Source organism: Sycon ciliatum, chromosome 1 (assembly GCF_964019385.1).
Source record: "Sycon ciliatum chromosome 1, ocSycCili1.1, whole genome shotgun sequence".
NCBI classification, from domain to species: domain Eukaryota; kingdom Metazoa; phylum Porifera; class Calcarea; order Leucosolenida; family Sycettidae; genus Sycon; species Sycon ciliatum.
Window position 1 is genome coordinate 12,511,308 of NC_088643.1, and position 17,288 is coordinate 12,528,595.

The 17,288-nt window shown below is 47.0% G+C and overlaps 1 protein-coding gene across 2 annotated transcripts in view; it reads right to left on the bottom strand.

The window, feature by feature from the left end:
* The window catches only part of LOC135813675 (protein IWS1 homolog), an 83,675-nt gene extending 66,490 nt beyond the window's left edge, over positions 1–17,185 (bottom strand). The window contains exons 1-12 of one of the 2 annotated variants that reach the window (XM_065326728.1): positions 17,022–17,170; positions 16,632–16,680; positions 15,427–15,450; positions 15,155–15,223; positions 14,410–14,492; positions 14,047–14,098; positions 13,546–13,623; positions 12,710–12,827; positions 12,194–12,305; positions 10,018–10,068; positions 9,208–9,328; positions 6,535–7,602 (exon numbers count right to left, since the gene is read on the bottom strand). In XM_065326728.1, the coding sequence (XP_065182800.1) occupies positions 7,483–7,602; positions 9,208–9,328; positions 10,018–10,068; positions 12,194–12,305; positions 12,710–12,827; positions 13,546–13,623; positions 14,047–14,098; positions 14,410–14,492; positions 15,155–15,223; positions 15,427–15,450; positions 16,632–16,652 (849 nt within the window). In that variant the 5' untranslated portion in view covers positions 16,653–16,680; positions 17,022–17,170 and the 3' untranslated portion in view covers positions 6,535–7,482. Of the gene's footprint in view, positions 1–6,534; positions 7,603–9,207; positions 9,329–10,017; positions 10,069–12,193; positions 12,306–12,709; positions 12,828–13,545; positions 13,624–14,046; positions 14,099–14,409; positions 14,493–15,154; positions 15,224–15,426; positions 15,451–16,631; positions 16,681–17,021 lie in introns of those variants that run through there. The other variant, XM_065326721.1, reaches the window with a different exon arrangement.
* Between the last annotated feature and the right edge of the window lie 103 nt (positions 17,186–17,288).

Here is a 17,288-nt window from a genome sequence, read left to right on the forward strand (position 1 = left end):
TTGAGGGATATGTACAACCCCGAGTACATATCCTTGGTAGTAAATGGATGGGCACACACAACTCCATTGGGTCTCACGCTACCAGCACAGCATGCCTACAACATTGTGATGGACTATGTCAGGAGATGGTGTACTGGCTCAAATCCAGCAGATCACACAACAGCACTGATTAACAACTGTAGTCAGAACAAGATACCTGATCTGGAAGTGGTGCAATCTTGTATTCTGACGGCTAGAACACGGCTCAATGTGGAGGTAAGCTGGTAGTGCAGCGTTTTGCTTACCCTAGTTTTCATCCACACCCCACACTCCATTCTGAAAGAACCCAGTGTACTGCAACCCAGTGTACTCAGTAATGATCTACGGTATAGTGTCTGTCTCACTGAACCTCATTACTTGCTGAACACACAGGAGAATGTGAAAACTTCTAAGACATGGTAACTATGGATATGGAACGCGTTGCTTTCTGCTATATCAGCCTGATTTGTTATTGTTGTGTATGATGTTGCCTGTTTCAAGTGTACTGAATTCAGTTACATTCTTTTCAACACTGTTCTGTGTTGTGTGCTTTGCTGTAGAATACGTTCTTAGTACCTGTCGATAGGTCCAAACTCTTCCCAGCACTGAAGTCATTGGTTAATGATCTCAGTGCTTGCCTGCCAAGAAATTGTGCAACTGGTCTCTCAGTTTCTGGAATTGTGTACTTACCACCACCTGCTGTGCCCGATTCTGTGCTATACATCTCTCTCACTGCTGCCCTACATCATCAATCCAAGAGAGGCCAAGTGAGCATTGATCACCACATTGCACTACTGGAATGGTGTCCACGTGTAGCAGCATGTTTTGTCTGCTATGACCTGGACAACATCGAGGCATGTCCTCGTTGTGGCATGGCTTACCTGTGTGGCAAACATCGTCAAACTGGTGAACACCTAAGTGAACACAACCAACACTGTGCTATGCTGGCAGTACTCAGACATCGCACACTACAGTAAGTTAGAGTGTCAAGATCAACTCACATGACAGATTGTGAGTGCTGTGTGATGAACTGGTGTGTACTTACTACTTAGTGCCTTGTTATCATGAGAAAATTACTGTTGAGTCTGTGTGTAAACATTTCTGTGTGTGTGTGTGTGTGTGTGTGTGTGTGTGTGTGTGTGTGTGTGTGTGTGTGTGTATGGTGGGGTGTGTGTGTGTGTGTGTGTACGTGTGTGTGTATGTGTGTGTGTGTGTGTGTGTGTGTGTGTGTGTGTATGTGTGTGTGTGTGTGTGTGTGTGTGTGTGTGTGTGTGTGTGTGTGTGTGTGTGTGTGTGTATGTGAGTATGTGTGTGTGTGTATGTGCGTGTATGTGTGTGTGTGTGTGTGTGTGTGTGTGTGTGTGTGTGTGTGTGTGTGTGTGTGTGTGTGTGTGTGTGTGTGTATGGGGTGGTGGGGGGGGGGGGGGGAGGGCTGTACTTGTACTTGTAATAATGGTTCAGTATTACGAGTGACTACCGCTGAGTGCATGGCTGGACCAAGAGAGAGGGGGGGAGGGGGGGGGGGGGTACGTTTGGTTTTCTGTAGCATCCCATACAGTATACACCTACAGTCTCTCTGTATGACCCGGGCCTTCTGGGGTCAACAGGGAGGTTTCGCTCTACGTAATTACGTATGAAAATCCATATGTCGTACGCGCCGGGGAGCGAGAGCAACTTTCATACGTAAATCTCTCTACGGATTTCCGTAGGAAACCTCTTTCCTACGTTGAGTCCTCTGTATGACCTTTTGAAATATTTTCTCATTTTCCGGATTTATCCATGGCAACGTTAAAGCCACGCGAAACACAAGGTACACACACCGTACACCACGTGCAAAATATAATGGAAAACGCGGTTTGGGGTCGTGGTCCATGCGGTAGGTGCATGCAGTCAACGCGTCTCCAAAGCAACAAGGTATGTTTAGCAGTCGTGGAGAAATCACGCAGAGGGAAACCCAACAGCGCGGATTATTCCGTTTGAAAACTACGTGCAGGTGCTACAGTATTTTCATACGTAATTCCATAGAGCGAAACTTCCCTAATGTGACATTTTAACAATGGCTTGATAGGACAGGCATGAGTCTGCCTGTATGTATGTGTTTGGAGCACACGTGTGTGTGTGTGTGTGTGTGTGTGTGTGTGTGTGTGTGTGTGTGTGTGTGTGTGTGTGTGTGTGTGTGTGTGTGTGTGTGTGTGTGTGTGTGTGTGTGTGTGTGTGTGTGTGTGTGTGTGTGTGTATGTGTGTGTGTGTGTGTGTGTGTGTGTGGGTGGGTGGGTGGGTGTGTGTGTGTGTGTTTTGTGTGTGTGTGTGTGTGTGTGTGTTTTGTGTGACTGCATGTATGGGCACTTGTGTTGGCGATATATTTTTGTCGAGCGAATGCACACTTGCTCACCTCACTGCCTATCTCCCTGGCCATTTTGTGAGCTGGTCGTATTCACTCCACATACCCCGCTGCCACTCAGATTGGTCTTGCACCGTGTCAGCCTGTGACTAGTCAACCGTGTTGATTTGTCACAGGTCAACCCTAATTGCATTGTGCTATCATTACTGCTGCTACATGCTGGGCATGACGGCCGAGCAATGAACCAGTTCAGCAGCAATCTGATAGTCGCCAGTGCTCCCAGCGTCACCGATGGTTGCAGTGTGTGTGTGTGTGTGTGTGTGTGTGTGTGTGTGTGCGTGTGCGTGTGCGTGTGCGTGTGCGTGTGCGTGTGCGTGTGCGTGTGCGTGTGTGTGTGTGTGATGGTTCCGGAGCAAGGGTGGATTTGCCCGACACAAGTGCTCGCCACCAACATCACCAGCAGAGGCATCTTCTGACACACTTGAGTCACCGGTTACAAACAATATGTCCTGCGAACGCTGCAGTTTCCACTGCGCCCGCTGCAACCGCTGTGTGCTATCGCGCCAAGGCATGAAACGTCACAAGTGCAGCCGTGGCTCGGCCAGAGCAACCAACACAGACCGTAGCTCCTTCTGTATCGTTTGCAATTGCGGTCGGCGTTTCAGTAGACCACAGGACCTATCCCGTCATCGCCCCTACTGTTCCGAACCTGCTCAACCCCCCATGGGGTCCGCATAGCCAGAATATGGCAGCGCGTCCAAGGTCCAAGGTGTGTGTGTGTGTGTGTGTGTGTGCGGGTGGCATTGCAGTTCACCACTGTACCCAGTCCAGTTCTGCCTCTAATGATGTTGATGTCGGGAGCTCTGTACCTGAACGTTGATGTGTCCGGAAACCATGCTGTACGGCAGTACACTATGCCATCTTTGAACTTTGCTGCAAATCGATGCAGGGCTTTTCTCTCCACAACCGTGTGACCGGTCCACCAAGCGCCCAACTGCCGATGAAAGAGACACGTTCCAACTACAATGCCGAAATTGCCAGAAGTGATTTAAAAGGCGAAGCCACTTTTCACATCACAAACACCCACGCCTCTTCTCGTCTTCGTCTCGTGCAATGAGAAACTCGTGAACTGCATGGTTGTGTGTACCAGGATTAGCGACCCGGAGTGTGTGTGTGTGTATGTGTGTGTGTGTGTGTGTGTGCGTGCGTGCGTGCGTGCGTGCGTGCGTGCGTGCGTGTGTGTGTGTGTGCCTGCTTCTTTGCATACTTGCGAGATTGTGGGTTGTGTGTATGTGTGTGGGACGAGAAAGAGGGGGGGGGGGGCATGAGTGGGAATAAATATAAAAATTTGTGATATGGAATCGCATATGGAATCGCATAACTTGTGCCCACACTTTCCATAATTATTACAAATTGCTTTCCTTGGCTCACCATATGCGTTCTAAATATAAAAATAGTGGAATATATCAGGGAAAATTCCCTTGCAGGGAATGTCATCGCAAGTTCTGTAGTATGTGTGCAACGTGTCGGTCACCTGTTTGACAACTTGATGTTATCCATAATGTATACAGTTGCCTGTAGATAACAGGCATGATGTTACAATGAGTCATGATTATTAAAACAATGACCTCATTCCTTAGCACCAATGCATGCAGTCCATACGACCAATTCTACGCCCAGGGCTTCAAGTAAATGGCCTGCCTGCGAGTGTGTGTTTTGGTATGTATGCGTGTTTGGGTGCGTGTGTGTGTGTGTGTGTGTGTGTGTGTGTGTGTGTGTGTGTGTGTGGTGTGTGGTGTGTGTGTGCATGCGTATGTGCACTCTTATCTCGCCGTTGTACATTCTACAGGGCTAGGTGAGCTTCTGAGGATCTCTACTGGATAGTGTTTAGCAGTTGAGATTGGTGAAAGTGACCAGCACTGGACATGGATCATTTCAAGAAGCTACTGCAGTAAGAGATACTCCAACAGCACACTACCTGTCATTGATCACAACACTGTGACATCACTTGTATAGACATGATGTATACAGATTGTCTATGACACACACTGTTGTGTTACTATGTAGATATAATGATCAACTGAACTACATGTACTGTCTAGTCCAGTCTACTACAGTATCAGTTTTACAGGAGGTTGGCGCATACGGTGTATGCTCCATTGCCAAACAGAGTCTCTTGCGCACTCGCTGCAAGTATTCGAAGTCCACAGTTCCCGATTTCTGTTCTTGTTGTGTCTGCACTTACAGTGGATTCTCAACTCACACACTCACCCATCCACCCATCCATTCCACTTTTGTGATCATGACCGTTATTTGTTCATATTGAAGAAAGTTGAGACTTGACTTTTCACACAGTCATGTATGTATGTATGTACCAGTACCTGCCTACACATGTGTTCATGCTGAACTACCAGATATTGCTATGATCAATGCTTGCTAACACTGTGCAGCTCCCCAAGCTAAAACCAAGGTGTGTGCCTACACTCTAGTAGCATGCATCCATCTGCATTGTGCACATGCGTACAATTATATTATCCTCTGGCTTGCAGTGTCCCTCGTTCTCTGGCTCTTGCGCAGATGCTGCCATTTTTAGTCCCCGGCCCCAGCTCCCGGCAATATTTATAACGCTGTCACACTCGTATCGGAGCCCTAGCCAACCATTTTGACTTTTGTCGGCTATTTGTTACCCATACTGGAAATCAAGAATATAATGAATACTGTAATGTCGCGTATAAAAGCAGGTGCGTACGGCCGTATAAGCCGGGGTTCAAACCATGCTTCTATTCAAGTTATGCTTACATTCGAAACATGCTTCTACGCCAACATCTTCAGTTTACACTGTGCAGTGCACATTGTCACGCACATGTATGTAGTGTGCAAGTACATGATACATGCATGCTTTTATTCAAATCATGCTTCTGTGTCATGGAGCGCTTCGTGAAATCGGCTTCTGTTTTGAGTCATGCTTCTATATGGGTCATGCTTTTATACGTAACACTACGGTATGAACAGCTCGCATATTGCTCAGAATTGAGCTCTACGCATCGGTGAGTGAAAATGTTCCATTCGCCAAATATGCTGTATGTGGAAAAAATTCCGTACATTTTCACCGAACACCTACTCACATGCAAAATATCCAGGAGCAAACTGCTACCCTACTACCAAGAGTACATAACCCCCCAGAGTGTGCAACGCCTGATCCAGCTCTGCATAGGGTCTTGGTCGAGCGTAATCGGATCTTCTGATGTCATGCGTACACTCCACACCAGCAAAAGGCCGGTCTCAAGGTAGGGCACCGTTGTTTTTGATCCTAGAGTACCCGTGACTACCCGGGTTCCCCTCAGATTTGTACGGTATTAGGACGCAAAGATCCGATTACGCTCGACCAAGACCCTTTGCAGAGCTGGATCAGGCGTTGCACACTCTGGGGGGTTATGTACTCTTGGTAGTACCCGCTCTAATTACGTGTAACACCCGTACCCTAGTACCCGAAGACTCTCCTATTTAAAAAAATTCAATTTGTGCGCCTCCTAGGCATACAAAATATTCCCGATTCACTCATACAGTGTTATTGAGTCTTGGTGTGTTCTCACTGTTCATTTAAAATTTTAACCAGGGAGTCGTGAAATACCGGTACTTTTCGCCCCCCCCCCCCCCCCCCCCTGTTTGTAACAAAATTTAATGAAGTTGGATGGGCAGTCATCCGTAGCCAGCCTATTGCACACAAATCTACCCAGTCAACATGCTGATACTTTCTCTCACTATCCCGAGTCATTAAAACAGCCAATGGCAGGCCAGCTGACCACCTAACTGTCAGTAGGTCAACCACTGTAAATAACATGAAACCCGATCGCTTCAGTCGAGTACAGAGTTGCTCAAAGAAATCCAATCATGCGAGCCACGTGCGTCCCAGCCTTCCCGGCATTGTACAGCCCTAGATCTTCGAACACTGAGATGTTTACTTGTGTAGGTCGCAAAGTTGACTGCCTCGATCGTATTTCATTGAACAGCACATTACATGCCAGGGAGTTATGCACACCTGTGTGAACACTGTGCTACGCACAGGTGCAGGGCGCTAACTAACTTGACTCGCACGACCGAATTTCAACGAGCAGCATTGTACATCCACTTCACCCGGCCGAATAAAGCCTTGGCACAGGTAAACACGGTTCAGGTCGGTGCATAGCAGGTAACCATGGCAACTGTGGTTGTGCAATGGTACAAGAAAAACTAGAACAGCAAGGCTAGGACAAGCTGAGAACTAATACCATTCACAGCAAGGCTAGGACAAGCTGAGAACAAAGACCATTCACAGCAAGGCTAGGACAAGCTGAGAACAAAGACCATTCCCAGCAAGACTAGGACAAGCTAAGAACCAAGACCATTCACAGCAAGGCTAGGACAAGCTGAGAACCAAGACCATTCAGCTGCAATGCATAACAACTGTATCAAGCAACAAGCACAAGAAACCTGTGCTTACTGACTGGTTGCAAGAGTTTGTGTGTGCACGCTGTTCAACACGGTAGACTAATCTGCTGCTCACAAACATACTGATTTACAGGAAACTTGAAAAATTGGAGAAAATGATGTAAGTTTAGGACGGATGGATGAGTGAAAGCCTGCATTCAGCTCGCTCTGCTGCGAGAATGGGAAAAAGTGATGAAAACAATAAAAAACAGCGTAGCGGCAGGTCACAGTATTTACTCCTGTAGAGCAAACAGACACGAGGCTGCCTCACTATAATCAGTGTGACATCCGCGCTTCCACGTACAGTATGTATAAACACAAACAAGTTCACACGCACACACACACACACACACACACACACACACACACGCACACACAGCACACCTACATACAGATATGCAACGATCAAGTACAGGACACGAAAAACTACCATAAACTGGGAGCATAACGGGTGAAAACCTAACAACATCAGACTATACTTAAATAGAGATAAACAAGAAGCAAGCAAGGAAGTACTAATACAACATACCTATTTATAATATATCCACTTGCAAGGACCCTTGTACAACATACCGTGACCAGTGTTCTTGATGGCAATCTATCTGGTACTTTGCTGTACAGAAGATGCGGATGGGCTGCTCTGAGTATTGTTTTGATTACAATGACATCTTTGTGCCAACGAGACTGACGGCGGCAGCACGTCTGGTCTTGTTCAATTGCTTGCCTTGTTTATGCTTCAGCTGCTGCTTCTCAAACCGGTCAGGCTCTTTCTTACCCTAGACAGACACACACATACACACAAACACCCACACATACACACGCACACACACACAGGTGCGTTGATCAAGTACTAAAAAGTGTTTAGAAGTGAAAAGTCAGAAAATGATGAGAACTGGTAAACACTAACTTCTAAAATGCCATGCACAATACCGCTTCTGTGATGCTATGGGTAAAAAAAAGTAAAAAGTAAATTATCGTGTCCGTTCCCGAAGGGAAATCATGACGGCCGCTAAGGGTGCCGATTGATATTCTGCTTCGCATCGTGTGAAGGGTCTGTCACGAAAACCGATGGACAATGCACGGATCATTGCAGCAATATCCCTGCAGTCCACGCACAGTCCCAAACTGCATGTGGCCTGGAGCTCTCGAGTCACGAGCACCTACCAATTCAGAAAGTGATGTGTGTCGCTCGTCGCTTACCGTATTATCTCTAATATAAGCACAGTCTCCAATAATAGCACGTCTCCAATAATAGAACACCTTGGGGCGACATTCAAAAAATAAAGTGCTCAGTCTCCATTATAAGAACACTGTGAAAATTCATTATCTGTACCGGCGAAAAAAACCCTGAAATGCGTGTGTCATACATGAATTTGGCATGGCAACATGCCTCTGAAATGAGGTTGAAATAATAATGGAACAGTCTCCAATAAAGGAACGTCTCCATTAATAGCACGGGGCGGAGGTACATTGAAAAAATAAAGGACCGTGCTTATATTAGAGATAATACGGTATCTAGGAAGAAGTTGGGCTTGGCTCAACTCCGCGTGAAGCGGCCTGCCATAGAACTGTGCTGGCCAGTGATGGAAAATATTGAACAAAACCGTTCGTTATGATGCTATCAGCTTGCAGAGAGTTGGCGTGCACAGACCATTCATAAGAAGATGGACTTCTCCCTTTCGATCACAATGGATTTTTTAGAATTACGGAATCCTCTTCAAATTCTCATGTTTCTGAAGTCTATTTCTCCAAAAAAAAGAAGAAAAAAAGCAAGCCATAGCAAGAACAAGACTTCCACATCATTCTCCCGAGTCAAGCTCCGTATGAAGACATCCAAGAAGAAGATTACCTGATGAGTCCAGCGGGGACGAAACGTACGTCGCAATCGAGCTATGTCGTTGCTGTGTCATGTTCTATGTGCCATGCGCTACTTGATGTACCAGCCTGCTATGTCGGATACCGCCAACCATGCATCGACTAGGCGCCAGGCTCGAACTGATGGTGGTGGTGGTGAGAAGGAGAGCTCTGTGCCAGAACTTTGCAGCCAAGAGAGCGTGTGTGGGCGGCCGTGTGTTTACCGCCATATTGCCAGGTGTGTCTTTACCACCATATTTATCAACCAAAAGTCAAAAGATGAAATTATTGGTGCGGCTTTGGCCGGATCTGCCGCACCGGTTCCGACGCCCCTGTGTACAACAGTACATTGTGCGGTTTGAACCCTAGACGAGGTACCTTTTTCGGACCCTTTTTCAAATTTCGCGGCACCGTAGCCGTGTACCATAAAATCACGAAAAGTCGCCAAATACGGGAGCTCGCCAGAGCAAGGGCCCATTTTTTTAATAAATGGACTGTAGGTAACAACCAACTTGACAAGGGCTTACCTTGCGACTCGCCTCCTTGTCCACATTCCACTTTGGACGTACAATATAGTCCTTGTTGGATGCTTTTGGCACACGGGCACGGCCCACAAATCCACGATCACCCGGTTTCAGCGCTTGGCCACTGAGCAAAGCAAAGCAAAGAACATATCCAAACTTAAGAATGAAATGTAGCATTATACAACGAGAGGAAAGTGCTCAATCCCCACACTAGAGCTCACACTTTCCCACTGACTTGACATCATACAATGATGATATCAAATTATCAACAGCCATATTATGTTTACTCACATAGGGATAGAAAACAAGAGAGAGAGAGAGAGAGAGAGAGAGAGAGAGAGAGAGAGAGAGAGAGAGAGAGAGAGAGAGAGACAGAGTGACAGAGAGAGAGAGAGAGAGAGAGAGAGAGAGAGAGAGAGAGAGAGAGAGAGAGAGAGAGAGAGAGAGAGACAGAGAGAGAGAGACAGAGAGAGAGAGAGAGAGAGAGAGAGAGAGAGAAAGAGAGAGAGAGAAAGAAAGAGAGACAGAGAGACAGAGAGACAGAGACAGACAGAGAGAGAGAGAGAGAGAGAGAGAGAGAGAGAGAGAGAGAGAGAGAGAGAGAGAGAGAGAGAGAGAGAGACAGAGAGAGAGACAGACAGACAGACAGAGGCACCAACAGACAGAGAGATAGAGAGAGAGGCTTTTTCCAGAAGTTGAAATCTATCCTGGACAGTCGATAACCAGCTACACAGCCGAATAGAACGCAAGGCAGTGTGTATGAGGGAAAGGCCTGTGAGGAATGCAACAGGCTGCAGATGAGTAGCAACATACCTTTCGCCAAGTAGTCCTCCCTTCTCCTGTTCATCATCAGCTCCGTCCGTACTAGACAAGAGAAAACAAGAAACACAAAGACACTAGAGAATAAGTGATCTGTGCACTCACGCTTCGTGACACACTACGTCACAAAGGAATTCTCCAACGAACACAGAATATATTGTGGTGAAAAGCAAGAATCTAGCGGTAATAATCAAAGGCGAACAAAAATATATACAGGTAGACTCCCTTTAATTCGAACCTCAAACTACCAGGCCGCAACTTCGAATTACATGTACAGAGAATATTCAAATTATACCGTATTCGAATTAGAGGGGGTCTACCTGTAGAAGAGGCTGTGAGCAACAGCCAGCACATACTTCAAAGTAGGAGTTATGGCAATAGTAAATAATACCATCAAGAGTGTACAACCTCCCAAGAGTGAGCAACTCTGCGTATGGGGTCTCCGGCGGAGAAAACTCACATCACGTACCCAGGTACGTTCCGTATTACGTACAAACGAAGGATAGTGTGCACGCAATCCGAATATCTGCCATGATCATGCTGGGGATTTGCATACGTGCAGTGAGTTTCTGTCAGGGAGTGATTTTTTTATTACTCCGCTGCTCGCTAAAAACGGGCTGGAAACGTACCACTGTGACACTACACCACGTGATGCGAGTTTTCGCCATCGGCGAACCCCATAGAAAGGGTATCAGGAGTTGCATACTCCTGGGGGCTTACATACTCTTGATACCATGTGTACATGTAGTTCAGCCTGGATATTGTCAGGACTCAGAACGGGTCAATACTAGAGGTCAAATGCATGCAAACAATGAGTGAATGCACGCAGTGATTTTACTGGAAATAATAAATTATGACATAAAAAACGCTGTAACGTAGCGTATATTCCCCTGTGCACAGATCATGATAATACTACTTCAAAGAATTTATTCTATTTTACGATAGCTGGCTCAACATCATAGTAACGTCTAAGTTAAAGTTGACGCACACACACACACCCGCCCGCACACACACACACGCATGCACACACACACACACACATGCACGCACACTTGTACTTGCTTGCTTGCTCACTGCCAAAACTGGTCACGTGGTTCTCCCCGGGAGAGGGGAGAGAGACTCAAAAGGAATCTTCGAAAGATGAGTCAACATTCGACATTGAACCGCCCAACGGCGGACACCCCCTGAAATCCCCAAACTAGGGTGGACTTGAAATGATCCCACTTATGGGCTCACCACACCTCAGTAAGTGGGCGAGGACAAGGTGCAGAAAAAGGATTGACGGCATCAGGGTATCTGTCCGGGGATCCAACTGCAGTTACCCCTGCCCCCAGTGAAGGTAATACTTGCTAATAGTGTGGGTCGCTAAATCAGAGTGGATCTGATATAAGCTTCATAAGTAGGGCTGAAACGATCGTGGATTTTCAAGTATCGATTACTCTTTAGCTTAACGATCGAGTAATCGATTATAATCGTTAGCGTGAGTCATAATTCTGTGCAAACATTACTGTTTCCACAAACTATGCCTTCATAATACCAACAAATCTGCATTAGTGAAAGGGTAGCTCCGAAACATGGCAGTTTTGAAGTCAATTTAACCTCATGAACATGAACCATACCCCTGGCAACTGCATACTCCCAGCGGAAACTGATTCAAACTTCACAAAACGAGTGTTTACAGTACTTTCTGGACACAAATTTAAAAAACGCAAAATAATCGTAATCGGTAATCTAAACGATTGCTCGATCGTTAGAGTTATCAAACGAGTACTCGATTATTCGGTATAATCGTTTCAGCCCTATTCATAAGTGTACCCACCAACCGAACTAGCTGGCACACGCACACACACACATGCACGCACACACACGCACACACACGCACACACACACACACACACACACACACACACACATACACACTACTACTACTACTACTACTACTACTACTACTACTACTACTACTACTACTACTACTACTACTACTACTACTACTACTACTACTACTACTACTACTACTATGTACAACTGCCACAAAATGGCCATGTCGCTCCCAGAAGCGGGAGACAACAGCGAGAAAGGAAAAGAAATAAGGGGAGTAAACGAGGTGAAAGGGGACACACACACACACACACACACACACACACAGATAGCTAGCTTGCGGTGGCAGTACCTTTGCCGCTGCTTCTGCCGCTTCATGTGCATGTAATCGCGCATCTCTCGCTCGTCACGGCTCACCAGCTTGTAGTTAGCTTCAAGACCGAAGATGAGACGCGACCAGGAACCTGTGGCACATCAATACATGTACACCGCAACACCCATCTAATCCAGACTCCCTAGGTTCGGCCATCTTCCTAACCCCTCTTGAGCCACACAAAATGGGCTCTTAAACAAAACACAGCACACAAAAACTATAGGCTGGCATACCAGTTGTTCATTCACATGCATGTTCTGAGTCACGGACAATCCCTAGTTACGGGCGTTGGCCCAGTCGCAATGTGCCCAAATAAGAGGAGTTCTACTGCACCCCACAACACAATCAGGCGCCGATGGATTAGCAGAAATGGGTGCTGCTCCGGAGTCTGCCCCATACTATCCACACAGGACTTTTTTCGGGGGGGGGGGCACACAGCGTGGCAACAAGAACAAAGCGACTTTGAGAGAGAAGCAGACGCAATGCAGCGCTTACTGATCAGCTTTCCAGTGCGCTGCCGATTCTCGCGCGTCTCCTTGGGATGGCGATACAGATACATGATTGCCTTGCCGACGCTGCTCGACTTCAACTGGCTGGGTTCGAGCTCGGGTACCTGTGTCCATACAGTTCACAGTCATATGGAGATACACAGGTCAGAATGGAATCAGTGTGGGTGAAAGCATACAGTTACTGTAACCAAGACCCTGCAACATCAGCAGGTGGGGGGGGGGGGGGGGGGGGCAGGGACAGCAGAGGGGACCAGTGCCTGACAGATGAGCTCGACCTGATACATGATACCATCAGAGTTGTAACCAAGCCTGCTTCGGGTACATTCATTCCCTAACAGTCACTCAACACTACTTGCTCATGGAACCTATTGAGCTACTGTTGGCACATGGTGCATCACCATGCGCCCCCCCCCCCCCCCCCCCCACAGCTCTGCATACAGGGTGTGCAGTACACTCTTGTCTTGGAGGTTATGTACTCTGGTCGTGCGCGCCTATACGCCTAACAGATGAGCACGCATAGCATGTAATGGGGAGTAGGACTACTACCACTCACCCAACAGGTCAACCATTCCATCCACCCACTCACACAAACTTGACATCTGGCTCGGGTAAACAACAGGCCAATCCCTCAAGGCTCCTTTGCAGCACCTGACTTTTAACTGCCCTCAGAAGCACGATTTCCTAACAGCCTCCCACCCACACACCACCACCACCACCACCACCATTGTGTGCAAGGTGAGGATATGTTACAGTCTAATACTAGTAATACGCTAACATACTCGTATCAGCAGTGAGACGTAGCTGCCAACCAACACAACCTACCGAACACAACCAGGTGATTAGGCCATCGCGCACTGTCAAATGTGGAAGAGAGCCATCGGGTAGCGGAGTTAACCAAACCTGAACGCAGCAGCAGCAGCATCAACAGCAGCACCCACACACACACACACACCCGCCCACACCCACACACTCACAACATGTACATAAAAGGACATACGAGTGAGGGTCTGCCAGATATTCTGCTTTGATGTACAGCTGGGGCGAGTACTGTTATAACATAAGCTCATAAGATATGTTGGCAGCTGGCTGCATGCCACGGGGAGGTAGTTCTGCAGAGTTTGAGGTCCAGTTAGCTGGTAGGGCCACATCATCTATTACTTCCTTTGAAACTCAAAACTGGTTTTTCTTATTTACGGGTTACCCTGAGGAAGCCTTCAGTTGTCACTAGAAAGGTTTACACTGCCGTGTACATGTAAGACAGTTGATCCAAGACCAGCAGCCGGCAATAACTGAACAATAGGAGAGAGAACGGTCTAGCCTTACCGCAACCGAAGATAGGGCACCCTGCCTGATGAACAAAGGCATTAGATCAGCCCTGCACAACACACACACACATAGGAGAGAAAAGATAGATGCTAGAGTGAGTGAGAGAGAGGGGGAGAGAGGAAGATACTAGTAGATCGAGTAAGTGAGAGGGGGGGGGGGGGGATGAAGGAGAGAGGAGAAAGAGAAAGGCGAGAGAGCATTCGCTGAGCAGTACAAGGTCGTAATGAGACAACATGCTACCCACCCAGACGCATGACCCGAGGAAATCCAACCACAGCGGTTCTCTCCTGCAGCCCACATGCATGCGCATACCATAGTCATACCATAGTCATACCATAGTAAAGGATAGCAACAGCTTACTGGTTTAGGCAGCGTAATACACTGGGTAACATCTTCAGCTTCTTGGTAGCTGCTTGCTGTCGCTCATTCAGTTGCACATCCTCCTACACACGCACACACACGCGCGCACACACGCACACACACACACATACGAGCGCAACCAAAATGCGTCAAAGGAGCACAAAGTAATGCTGTCAAAGGTAAAGCATTCAAGTGCGTAAAGAGCACGGAACTTAATGGCACAGTACAACAAGTTTAAAAAATAACAAACCCCGAAAAATCCAATCACGATCACGACAAAACACAAGTACCATCTCCATTGATAAACAAAACCTGCCACAAATACCAATGCCCGGATATATGCTCACCCACTAGCTACCAACAGAGAGTAAGGTAAAGCCCAACCTGTAATGTGCGTCCCTTTGAAGACCCTACACTGTCCACTGTGCACAGGCAGGGGCTTGGCTACGGAATTTCACTGCAGCAGCGTAGATTACACATGTTCAGCGTGTACTCAACAGTGACTGCTTTCACTCAGACCCGTGATAGAGTGTACTCAACAGTGACTGCTTTCACTCAGACCCGTGATAGAGTGTACTCAACAGTGACTGCTTTCACTCAGACCCAAGATAGAGTGGAACATGCACAGAAGTTACAGAGAGTACGTTCGCACATGTTGACACCGCACCCGGCGATGTCAACAGGATGTAATTTTGCTTAACAACATGGCCCGCAGAACAGCAAGCACTACCAACATTGGCCATACCTCGGCAGCCGTTCTCATCTCACGGATAAACGTGCGCACATAGTCGTCCATGCCGGTAATCTCATCACCCTGAGAGCAAGGAGAGAGAGAGAGAGAGAGAGAGAGAGAGAGAGAGAGAGAGAGAGAGAGAGAGAGAGAGAGAGAGAGAGAGAGAGAGAGAGAGAGAGAGAGACACACACACACACACACATAAACAAAAACTGTGAGTTGATGCACACTGTATTCATCAAGCTAAACAGACTAAACGAGCAAAACCCATTGTCACAACGTACCGGCTTTCTTTTCTTCTTGCGGCCCTGCCGACGAGAAAAAGTAGGGAAAAAAGAAGGAAGGCACAGAACAAACTTGAATACCGTGAGCAGGAGATGTCCTCCACAGAACAAACCAAACTGATAGAGAAAGCAAACTGGCCCCCAGGAAAAACACTACGCTTCATTACTGCTCTCCCCATGATCAGCCATGCACAGAGCACAACAGCAGGGCCCATCGACAAACAATATGGCGGTGGTGATGACCAGTTGCAATACGGTATCAAACTTCACAAAATAATTATCTCTTCGCTTACTTAGCATTCGGACCGGGGACCTTTTCACACACACACACAGACACACACACACACACAGATACACACAGACACACAGACACACACACACACACACACACACAGCGATTCGTTCTGCTGTATAGAGTGGTTTCACATCAAATCACATGACCATGCGGGACAGCCAAGTTAGGTTTCAACTCCAGTCAACCCTTGCATTTATGGGTCACATGATGCCGGCCATGTTGTTTCCACGGACCACGGACCACACACCATGACTACTTTCTACACTAATTTAGTCGCATGACAAAGATGTGAATCTATTGTTACTTGTATAATTATGATACATAGGAACTAGGGGTGAAACGATTAGTTCGAATATTCGAGTATTCGTTCGAAAATCTCAAACGAGCGAGTATTCGAAATGTTGCACTCGATCGTTTTTATTTTATTTTATTATTATTTTTTTTTAGTACTGGCATTCTATTTTTCAAAAACCTCTGTTGTACTGCTCATCGACTGGTGTGCATGCATTATTTGTGCCTTTGAGTCAGTATTTTATGACTTGGACGATGCGATCACCACGGCAAGTAAGGTTATTTTGTTTTGAGATAATGAAAGTACTGGTGAAAATCGTTACTTTACACTCTGTACAAGACGTTGGCGACTTTTGTGCTACGCTCACAGATAATTTCTTCTGAATTGGTCGAGAACTCACAAATCTAGCGCTTTTGAATTTCGATAAAATACTCGAAATAATCGGATACTCGATCGAATATTATGAATGAGTGATCGATTGGTCAAAATTGATACTCGTTTCACCCCTAATAGGAACTAAACACATCAAGCACACTGATCGAATAGACATCAAAGATCCATGAATGGAACCGTAGGGATCGCTCCAGCCAGATGGAACAGCTTTTATCGCGTCCTCACCGCTCTCTTGCGCAGCATCATCACTTCAAAATCAGACCGGGCGTCGGCACTGCAATAGTGAAAGGTGCACAGATCACACACACACACACCCACACACACACACGCACACACACACACCCACGCACACACACCCACGCACACACACCCACGCACGCACCCACGCACACACACACACATGTAGATACCAGTGCACAAGGAACACACACGACGGGTGCCAGGTATAGCGATAGACTTCAGCACACAGTCACTACATGTACGCACACACAAGGAAGAATCAAGATGCTAGATCAGTGAATACTATGCATGTACAAGCATCCCACTTCAGAAAACAACAAAATAACAACAAAATAACAACAAGACGACATGCTGTGCAATGTATCGAGAGCATACCTCGGCTGTACGCGTCTGCCATCGTCGTCAATGACATCATCGTCGTCGTCGTCGGAGGCATGCCCGGCCGTCGAGTGTCCCCGGCGAAGGTGGCCGTCGATAACCCCCGGGTCGCTGTCAGAGTCTTCTTCGCCTGAGCACAGGAGAGCATAACGTGTTCCAATCTACATGTACATCCCATGATTGTCCTTGTTGTTCTGTTTTGTACATCACATGATTGTCCTTGTTGTTCAGTTTTGTACATCACATGATTGTCCTTGTTGTTCT